The 11304-nt window shown below is 41.1% G+C and overlaps 1 protein-coding gene across 1 annotated transcript; it reads left to right on the top strand.

Annotated features, from left to right (window-relative positions):
• Positions 1-416: 416 nt before the first annotated feature.
• On the top strand, positions 417-9668 carry rp2 (RP2 activator of ARL3 GTPase). The gene is made up of 5 exons (XM_058402656.1): positions 417-695; positions 2467-3135; positions 6640-6754; positions 7664-7749; positions 8388-9668. The coding sequence occupies exons 1-5, from the start codon at positions 555-557 to the stop codon at positions 8469-8471; spliced, it is 1095 nt and encodes a 364-aa protein (XP_058258639.1). The 5' UTR covers positions 417-554; the 3' UTR covers positions 8472-9668.
• The last annotated feature ends 1636 nt before the right edge of the window (positions 9669-11304 follow it).

An 11304-nucleotide genomic window follows, 5' to 3' on the forward strand; every position in this document is an offset into this window, starting at 1 on the left:
CATTCAGGCAAATTAACTGAAACTAAAAGATATTGTAGTGAATCGAGTCACTAAAACGAATCACTATGTTCAAAACGTTTACTGAAAACGTTTTTGTTTTCAGGACTAAAAACATTTCACTGCACAGAACGTCTCAATTGATAGGAAATAACCTTAAAAACGTCAATTTCTGAGAATTTGAAATGTAAATTCATGCAAATTAATTAAAAACACGAATGAATCATTTTAGTGAATCACTGAATCACCTAAAAGGAGTTATTTTGAACGGTTTACCCGCATTCTCTACAACGGTCAAGTGCTATCCAATCAGAGTAGGGATATGCAAATGAGGGTCAACGATGGACTTGAGAGGCAGCGAGCAGAGCGCATGCGGATTGGCTGGCTCTGTGCGCGAACGCGAGGCTGTCTGATGATTGGCTGGCTGTGTGAGTGGCGACGAAACGGGAAGCTCTCTCTCTCTCTCTGGTTGTCGGGCGTTAGTGATTTGTGAGATTGACACGATTGTGACAGAACGGTGTGGTGTTTGTAAATTATTCTGATTAAGAGGTGACACAATGGGGTGCTTCTTCTCGAAAAAATCAAGGAGAAAATCTCCGAATAAAAACCCTGCTTTGGCGCTTGACGCTCCTGAAACCAACAACACCAGCGGTAACCAAGAGGAACCCAAACAGTACAGCTGGGACAAACGGGAAAAGGTGAGAGAGAGAGAGAGAGAGAGAGAGAGAGACGGAGAGAGAGAGACGGAGAGATAATGAGCCTCCTGTTTAAGCTTTCTAAAAATAGCCCGAGTTAATTAGCGACATGAAGCCTGTTGTGTCAAAACATATGGGCAAATATTACCTCCTAATGAGCCTTAATAAGGGGAGGAAAGGAGTAACCTAAGCTCGAGGACGCGATTGCATCGCTTTAAAGGTTCATTTTATAAATCTTTTCTACAAATAGCCTGAAAGATATGTAAAGTATGGTTTGAAAACAACAGGGCAGGTCAATTGCCTTAGAAGAAGTGTATAAAAGTAGCTGAGGGAAACCCATTCGGGAAAACTACTTCCGGTCCGGATTAGCGTTTGTTTGGATGAGCTTCCGGTCAGTCGCCTTTATAGATAGAGTTTCTGAGAAAGTGGAGATTGGGGGGGTGTAGGAGATCAATCGTTCTCAGGGAGTTAAAAAAATCATTGAAATGCCCATTAGAGACATAGTCCTGTGTTGCTATGTGGTTTGCTGACCACTGAGGTGGTGTCCTGTCCATCTATTTATTTCTGACCGTGTTTACACTGTCGATTTCTTTCTGACCGTGTTTGTTGATTTTGTACCCCATAGACAGGTCAGTGTCGATGTCGGTCTTCGGAAAGGTAAGATCGGGGCGTCTGATCCTGTGATAGATTAACATGTGAATCCCAAAAATAGAAAAAGGAGAAGTAGTAGAGCTACCAGTAGCGATTAGGGGGCCAAGCACTTTGTGGCTCAGGGAGGTGAAATATTGCCCCACTTCCTGTTGGTGAGGTTGTCACTAAATTTGTTCCTGCAGTATAAACGACATCCTGCGTATGAAAAATCCCACAAATGAGAGTAGTTTGTAAATACTTACAATATTTTGCCCTGTAGGTGGCGCTAGAGCGACAGACCAGTGTCCTCAATATCACATAAAATGTGTAAAAAGGGTTGTGTAGACTCCTGGTATGGAAGAAGAAAAGGTCCAGTTACAATGGGCTGTGGATACACCTTCGTCCTAAAACAAATAATACCTGCTTTTTTCTCTTACACAAACCCTAGGGTTTTAAGCTTTCGGACTGTATTCTGATATGTACAAATAATCTGATGTGTTCAAACGTGTCCCTAAAAATCCCTTCCATCATCATCACACATGATGGTGCTGCAGATTTCTGGATTCTGATTTGTCAGAGGATTGCTCATTGGCAAGACAACCAGGCCACTTTATCCCTTTATAAACAGATCCAAATCTGTAAGGAGATACACTTTACTGTAAGGAGATGTTTATGTAAGGGGTTATCAGCTACAAAGGTACTTCCTTTAAAGCACAACATCTGGCAAAGCTTTAAATAGAATTTGTAAAATTTGAAGAATGTTACCTAACACGTATATGGTTTTACTACACAAGCACTCGAACCTGCGTCTTATCTAGGATATTATGTGTACAATATCTGAATTCTTCCTGGTGGTTGTTGTGTAACGTCAGGTTCAGTAAATCCTCTGGAGAGAGCTGCACAGGAGGAGCCCACTTCTTAAAGCCGGGATTTGAGAAAGGTTTTGTGGTCAAGACATTTTCAAAAAGCGAGGCATGATAGGAGGTCTGATGGGAGGCCCTGATTACGAAGCACCATATCAGATTGACCCAAAGATAAGCCCTATTCGAACATGATTAGCCCTTGTTCTTTTCTCTCAGAAGCGAAACTGTGTTTAAAGGACAAATATAGATGAGGTTCGCTGACTCTCCTCCTCCTTCTGCAGGTCGATCCGAAAGACTTCACGCTGTCCGGTTTGAAGGACACCACCGTGGGCCGTCTGCCCGGGAAACTGAACGGTCAGCAGTTCGTCATCCAAGAATGTGAGAACTGCAACATCTACGTGTTCGACCACTCGGCTACGGTCACCATCGACGACTGCGTCAACTGCCGCGTGGTGCTCGGCCCCGTCAAAGGCAGCGTCTTCTTCCGGGACTGCAGGGACGTCAAGTGCGTGGTGGCGTGTCAGCAGTTCCGCACCAGGGACTGCAAGAAAATGGATGTGTTTCTGTGCTGCGCCACGCAGCCCATCATCGAGTCTTCCACAGGGATGAAGTTCGGCTGTTTTCAGTACTATTACCCCGAGCTGGCCTTCCACTTCAAGGACGCCGGGCTGAGCATCTTCAACAACAACTGGAGCAACATACATGACTTCACGCCCGTCTCAGGAGAGAACAACTGGAGTCTAATGGCCGAGGACGCAGAAGTGTCGGAGCACGTCCCTCTTCCCGATCCCGAGTCGGAGTTTAAGAGTGTCCGCGTGTCTGCCGATAAGAACCGCAGCATCGTCCCGCTGACCAAAGGAGGGAGGAGAAAGGAGAGCGAGGAGTCCTGCCTGTTCGTGTTCTTCGCTGGAGATTACACCACCGCCAACGCTCGCAAGCTCATCGATGAGGTACGGAGTGTACAGGAAAAACTTTCATTCATCTTGTTTAGATTTTACTTAAAATCACAGTTTATTGTGGCGACATTCATTTTGTCGTTCAGCGAGTGTATCCGAGTCGGAATACAAGGCATTTCTGACAAATTTATAGGATTTTTTTTTAAAGGAAACCAGATTTCTTTCTTAAAAGCAAAGGATTTATAAATATGTTTACTCAAAAAGTGTGACTAATAATGGAGGAAGAAAAACAAGTAGAAATTAAAATAGAATTAAATTCATTTCTGGATTTATTTTCCTCCCTGAAAATGAGTGAAATGGAGAGTTAGAGTTATTTCGATTAAATAGATAAACTGTATAAACAATACAGAAATACAGCAAATTAACGATTCCTTTTAATATCGAGAATAAAGAGTTGAGTTCGGCTCATCTAGTGGTCATAAGGTCAGCCTCTTCCTGTGATTTTATTTTAAAACTTATTTCATTTTCAGCTGTTTCGCTCTTCTCCTTTTTTTTTTTGACATTTTTTTAAACGTGTCTAAACACGAAATATGATCACATGCTCCGTCTTCCTCTATGGAACTGCTCCAACTTCCCTTTACTCCTTTACTCAAACGCCCCTACAGCTATAAGAGTCATTAGAAGGGCGATGACGTGTCCTAGTTCAAAAAGATGGAGAGAATGCAGCATTTATGAAAAATACTGGGAAAAGATATCAGATTCCCACATTCACCTGAGAGAGAGAGAGAAAGAGGGAGAGATTCAGAGGGTGAGAAAGACAGACAGAGATTCAGAGAAAGAGAGAGAGAGGTGTTCAGAGGGGGTTTGTGTGTGAGCGAGAGACAGAGATTCAGAGAGAAAGAGAGAGAGAAAGACAGATTCAGAGAGAAAGAGATTCTCTTCATAATTAATTAGACTGAGTGTTTTTATTTCTGAAAAATATTTGTAATGTATTTAATATTCCTGACAGATGAGTTTTCCAGATCAGAAGTTTTCCGTGTGTGTGGCTCACACACCCTGGTGTCTCAGGTGTTCAGGATCTGGGGTTAGGAACCAACACAGGATGAAGGATTTATAGTAGGAGGGGAAAAGGGGAAGTGTGTGGTGGAGGTCTTGTCCTTCATTCTCATCATCACTGCTCCTTTCTGCCCAGGAACTGAGGGTGGTTTTTATTTTTTTCGAGAACAGGAAGCTTTCATCAAAGGGGGAAACTTACAGCAACGATTTCAGCTTCCAAATGTAACGCTCGCATCGTGAGAGAAGCAGAGAGCGCTCTTACTGTAGTAGAAAAGTCACACGGTCTTGTCACAGCTGATGAAGACCAGATCATTGCTCACTTATTACCTCACCAGTTTGTGGAGAAAAAGCTGCAGAAGATCAGGTGATGATCTACTTGGAGTGTTTGGAGAAACTGTGTGAGAGACCAGCATGTAAAGGACGGTCAGGGGCGTGATTTCCGAAATGTTGAGGAGAAAAGGCGTACACACACTGTGGTTTCTCTAAAATAAAAAGATGACAGAAAGGGGGAGGGGAGGGGGGTAACAGAAATAGAAAGAGAGAGAGAGAAGGAAACAAAGAGTGAGAAAGAGAGAAAGAAATAGAAATAGAGAGAGAAAGCGATAAAGAAATATATAGAGAGAAAGGTGAAATAGAGAAGGATTGAAAACACATCAGATCTCAATGGAGAAAAATATCATGCTGGATATCTATACTGGTATGAACTGGGAAATGTGTTAGGAACGAAAGGATGATGCATCGTGTGATTTGAAAAAAAAAAAAAAGATCGACCTACAGAGGGCTGAATTTGAAGACATGAGACGACGGGTGGTGGTCCAAGGCATCACTGAGCTCCTGGACAGTCTGAGGTGTCCCAGAGGTGTTCCATTGGATTTAGGTCAGGGGATCTTGGGGGTCATTCAGTGATGTCAGTTCCTTCATCCTCCAGGAAATGCCTGCATACTCTCGCCACACGAGGCCGGGCATTGTGGTGCACTAGGAGGAACCCAGGACCCACTGCACCAGTATAGGGTCTGACAATGGGTCCAAGGATTTCATCCTGATATCTAATGGCAGTCAGGGTGCCATTGTCTAGTTTGTAGAGGTCTGTGTCCCACCATGGATATGCCTCCCCAGACCATCACTGACCCACCACCAAACCGGTCATGCTGAACGATGTTACAGGCAGCATAACGTTCTCCACGGCTTCTCCGGACCATTTCATGTCTGTCACATATGCTCAGGGTGAACCTGCTCTCATCTGTGGAAAGCACAGGGCGCCAATCGAGCTCTACGTTGCGGGGCAGTGAGCACAGGGTCCACTCGAGGACATCAGGCCCTCAGGCCACCCTCATGAAGCCTGTTTCTGTTTGTTTGGTCAGAAACATTCACACCAGGGGGCTGCTGGAGGTCAATTTGTAGGGCTCTGGCAGCGCTCATCCTGTTCCTCCTTGCACAAAGGAGCAGATACCGGTCCTGCTGATGGGTTAAGGACCTTCTACTGCCCTGTCCAGCTCTTCTAGAGTAATCAAGCAATGACACATATTAATGTGTCATCCTGGAGGAGCTGGACCGCCTGTGCAACCTCTGTAGGGTCCAGGTATCATGCTACCAGTAGTGACACTGACCCTAGCCAAATGTAAAGCTAGTGAAAAACTGTCAGAAAAGATGAGTAGGGAAAAAATGTCAGTGACCTCCACCTGTAAATCCATTCCTGTTTTGGGGGTCATCTCATTGTTGGCCATCTAGTGCACCTGCTGTTCATGTCATTAACACCAAAGCAGCTGAAACTGATCAACTACCCGCTCTGCTATGGAACTGACCACATCAATATCCCAGGAGTTCAATTGACTTGATGGTATGGAGAGAGAAAGAGAGGTGGGGGGAGAAAAGGAGTATGAGTGACATACAGTGTGAGAGAGAGTGAGTGAAGGAGAGAAAGAGCTAGAGAGGGTGAAAGAGAGAGAGAGGTTGTTGAGGGAAGGGTGTCGGTTTTAGAGCTACTGTAAAAGATATATACAGTATGTATATGTGTGTATATATATATATATATATATATATACACATACATATTTTATATTTATATATATATATATATATATATATATATATATATATATATGTATGTATGTATATATATGTATGTGTATATATATATATATATAAAATATGTTTGTATGTGTGTATATATATACATATATATATATATATATATATATATAAAATATGTATGTATGTGTGTATATATATACATATATATATATATATATATATATATATAAAATATGTCTGTGTATATATATATATATATATATATATATATATAAATATATATATATATATATATATATATATATATATATGCAAACACACTTATATCTCTCTCTCTCTCTCTCTCATATATATATGTATGTATGTATGTATGTATATATATAATGTGTGTGTGTGAATAGTTGCCGTAGTAACCAGCAGCAAGCCCCAGATTTGGCGCAAGTTTCAGGTCATGTTGTTGTGTTCCTGCAGGTGACCTCCAAGGGCTTTGTCCTCATTCAGACCAAAGAGGTGTCCATGCGTCCCGAAGACGTGAACCGAGTTTTCCAGAGCAGTGCAGAGGAGCTCACCGAGTGGACGGCGAAAGGTCAGAGATGGCGTCACCACTGCGACAGACCTTCAAATCACACCTACTGTAATGTGCTTTAAACAGCAGAGAGAGAGAGAGAGAGAGACAGGAAGTTGAGGTCTGAGCATGTGGTGATGTTTGAGTCATCCGTCTTAAATAAAACAAAAACAAACCTAGGGGTGTGTCAAGATTCGGGGCCTTGGTGTGGTGGGATTCTCTAATCTGATCGGTCAGATGGAAAGTTTTATATAAGAGTGTAACATTTCTCTTAATTTGCTCTGTTAGTGTTTCTATAGCAACAGTGCATACACAGGCATACAGATAAAAAAAAATCATTAACTATAGGGAAGTTTTTTATGGAGATGATGATTAATGTTTAAGGAAGGAGTCTCCAGCATCAGCGCTGTGTATCACTGTAACTTACAGACATGTAGCTTAGCTGCTTTAATGGGAGTGAGAACAGGTCTATTTCTCAAACAAAAAAATAATTTTTTTATTTGGAACATTTATTTGGAACATTAATTATTTATTCCCCCCACAAAAATGTTATAATAATGTTATAAAACTCTTATAGAGATGAATAACCTGCTAAATTATGGAATATTTTATTATTTTTCATACTTTATTAAATGTCATTTATTTTATTGTGTTTATGCATAATTTTGTATTTTTATTATTCATTTATTTATAACCTCAAGCTTGCCATGAATATAGTGCTGGATTTTGGCATATCTTTAAAAATATTATCACCTGGACAATTAGTTAAGCTAGTTTAGCTAGTTAAGCCCATTAATAAAAAAAAACACACACTCACTCACAGACACAAAGATAAGATTTTTCTTTTTTATTTGTGGACAATAAACCCTCTCCTTTACATTTCGTCTGGTTTGTGTGCGCGCACGTGTGTGTGTGTGTGCGTGCGTGTAGGTCCCGTGGTGGCTCTCGAGCTGAACGGTGACGGTGTGGTGGAAGCCTGCAGGATCATTGCTAACGAGGTGTTCAAAGGAACCAAGGTAAATACAGATCAACAAGTGTTCCTGCATAAACATTTCAGCACTCGCGGCTCTGTGATGTCATCAGCGCGCACCTCCAGCTCTAAATTTCCCACCAGTCCGCTTCTAGGTACGAATGTTTCATGGTTGAAGCATGTTGCCTCGGTCATTTAAAATCCTCCGCTCTAATTCATCCCAAAGGTGTTCTATGGGGTTCAGGTCAGGACTCTGTGCAGGCCAGTCAAATTTCTCCACACCAAACTCACTCATCCATGTCTTTATGGACCTTGCTTTGGTCACTGGTGTGCAGTCATGTTGGACCAGGAAGGGGTCATCCCCAAACTGTTCCCACAAAGAGCATGAAATTGTCCAAAATGTCTTGGTATGAAGCTGAAGCATTAAGAGTTCCTTTCACTGGAACTAAGGGGCTGAGCCCAGCCCCTAAAATATAACATAATGATTTGGAGGGGTGTCCCAAACTTTTGGCAATATAGTGTATATAACTCCTGTTTCCTATATGAAAGCCGACTGCGTCTGGATTCTCAGGAGAGGGAGCAGTCGCACAGAGATGACATCATAAGCAGCGACTGGTTATAAAGACAGATGTTGATGGGTGTAGAAATCTTACTCATGCACTTTATTTTTGTTTTTATTCACAGGTCTTTGTTTCTGAGAGTAAAAGCTCAGCCTCGCTGGACGTCGACAACTTTTTCAACTTTGCTGACATGCAGTTGGGACTGTGAACGAAAGCAGACGGATTTTATTATTATGTTTTTTATCAGACATGTTTTTTCTATGTCCATTGTTTTTTCCGCTAGGAGTGAACTAGAGGTCATGATCTGGTCGTGAAAGCGGTGAAGTGAGAAGCGGTTCACTCGCACGCTTCACTCGCATTCTAGTGGTCGGTTTAAACCTGTGGTTCTCAGTTGTGGAGTTTGGGGAAACCCCTAGAGGTCAGGAGGTCACGGTGCTGCGATCACAAACCACCGTTGTCTGAGTAATTTTCGAGTTTTTCTAGTTAAACGCAAACCTCAATGACTCAAGATGCTGTTGGTCAGATTTAGGAATCTGAATCAGATTCTTTTGAGTTGCTTATCTTCAGATCTTTCGAGAGCTTAAAGCATCCTCAAAACACTCCTGTTCGTTAGAGCAATGGAAAAAGGAAGCCAGAGGGAGAAATCACAAATGTCATCTGAGTACAGAGAACACTGAGCCAGCCCTAAAGAAATGACTCGTTAATTCTATAAATAACTTGTTTGCGTCATGGCCAGAGTTTATTTCCTCTTTATCTTCAGCGCAAAAGCAGACAGCAGTGCAAAAGCAGTGTTTGATTCACTTCGTACAGGTAAGACGATTCACTGTCTGGTGAGTTGATTCACCTACCGATGAGTCGATTCACTTACTGGTGAGTTGATTCACTTACAGTTGAGTCGATTTACTTATGGGCCAGAGTTTATTTTCTCTTTATCTTCAGTGCAAAGCAGGAAGCGTGTTTGATTCACTTCATACAAGTGAGTCGAATAACTGTCTGGTGAGTCGAATCACTGTCTATGAATCAACTCAGCTGTAAGACAGTGATTCGACTCACCAATGTTTTCTGGGAAAAGGAAACCCTCTTGAGTTCCAGTAAACATGGAAAATGTATAAATAATGAGTCTAAATATCTTGATATTATTATGTTTCATGGATTTTTTAAAACATCAAAATGGCTCCCTGGGTACAAAAGTTTTGACAATCCCCAGTTTAAAAAAACTTATTTACTGGTTTATTTTTTAAGTGTGTTTTACTGTACTGCTGCTAAATTGTACGTTTTTGCAGGTTTGATATTTTAGTGCTGTATTTTTATTATTATTTTTTTTCCAACCCTATTTTCTTGCATTTTTGAAAGATTGTTCTTGTGACAGTGAAAACCTTTGAGCATCGCTGCTTCTTGCTCAGTCCATCATGCTGAAAATAATTGAAAGTATGTAGATGTTTATTTATCCGTGAGCACAGCTCCTGGATGTCTGTATATACGCTTCGTCTGTAAACCAGAAATCATCCGATTTTCCCCGAGAGAATAATCATGATCCGCTTCTCTCTCCTGATGATGCTGAATGTCTTTCCTCTTTTTTGCACGGTCACTCTCGGGTTTTGTGTTTTTGTTTGTTTTTGTAAAAGAAGAAGACAAATCAGTGGAGTTATTTATAGAAATGAAAGATAATCTCCAGATGATGTGTTGCCAATCAAGTGTACCATCCTGAATGTACCGCTCTGTGAAGCTGTCTCTTTGTACGTTCTCTGTTTTTATATAGAAAAGAAAAAGAAATGTTGCTCCTGTGACCAAACATGTTTGTTTTGTACAGATGAGAAAAGACACGTCGTAATATTTTAGCGTAAATTTGTACGTTTTATCGGTTCTTGTTTGTACGAGGTTGTTTTGTAGAAATGATTGTACACTGTGATTTATATATATATATATTATATTTCTTCGGTAAAGTGTTTATTACTCTATGACTCTTTCTCGCCTCATGGATCTCCGGTATCAGATTTATATCTGGATAAGTATAAGGATTTAATCACGTCAAAATGCAGAAATTTATACAGTCCGGACGCTCAGGCCACGCCCACAGGCTTAGACGAATATTTAACATTTTAACTGCAGGGAACCTGAGCATGCTTATAACGGTGTTATAAACGTTCACATATTCATTTGGATGAGAATGCTGTAAAAATACGTTACAAGGTGTGAGGAACGTTTTTACCTCCATCTGTTCAATAAGCCGAGAAACCAGCTCCACATTAGAACATTACCTCTAGAAGGAAAGTTGAGACTGAGATTTATATTCAACTAAAACATTTTGTACATGGACCAAGATTCAGCTGATGTTTTGCATGAACACCACACACACACACACACACACACAGTGTGTTGGCTGATTTGCATATCAGCACAGTCAGCATTAAAAGTTAAAATGCAGTTTAACGGAGATATCTGACGCTAGCTGTGCTAGCTGTGCAGCTGAAATGAAATCATGTTATTGTAATGAGATAAACCGTTCTTTTACTGACGTCTTTATTACAGTTTTCCTAAGACATCTCGTCCATTCTGATACTGAAATGAATCAACTACTTCGTGTTTATTGAACAGTGGCTTCATGGAACATTTTATCTTTTATCAAAGCTGTGTGTGTGTGTGTGTGTGTGTGTGGATGGGGAGTTTTTTCTTTTTTTTAAAAATCACGTTCTTGGGTTTAGATTGGTGCATGTCTAAATAGAGACTATTTATTCATAGCTACACTATATTGACAAAAGTTTTGAGACTGCGAGCCAGGCCTTCTCATCATCACAACATCAATGCCTGACCTCACAAATGCACAAATACTTCTAGAGGAATGGTCCAAAATTCCCATAAACACACTGCTAAACCTTGTGGAAAGAGTTCCTTTCACTGGAACTAAGGGACCGAGCCCAACCCCTGAAAAACAACACCTGAATTCAGCGATTTGGAGGGGTGTCCCAAAACTTTTGGCAATATTGTGTACATACACACTGGGTTTAGAGCATGTGTATAAGTGGAAAAGAAAGAAAGGAAGA

Source organism: Hemibagrus wyckioides, linkage group LG11, assembly GCF_019097595.1.
Source record: "Hemibagrus wyckioides isolate EC202008001 linkage group LG11, SWU_Hwy_1.0, whole genome shotgun sequence".
Taxonomy (NCBI): Eukaryota; Metazoa; Chordata; class Actinopteri; order Siluriformes; family Bagridae; genus Hemibagrus; species Hemibagrus wyckioides.

Bases quoted from the DNA above. Each gene is read 5' to 3' on its own strand.
- rp2 (XM_058402656.1), top strand. From the start codon at position 555: ATGGGGTGCTTCTTCTCGAAAAAATCAAGGAGAAAATCTCCGAATAAA. The intron at 3,136-6,639 runs GTACGGAGTGTA...GTGTTCCTGCAG, and splicing joins CTCGCAAGCTCATCGATGAG to GTGACCTCCAAGGGCTTTGT. The intron at 7,750-8,387 runs GTAAATACAGAT...TTTTATTCACAG, and splicing joins AGGTGTTCAAAGGAACCAAG to GTCTTTGTTTCTGAGAGTAA.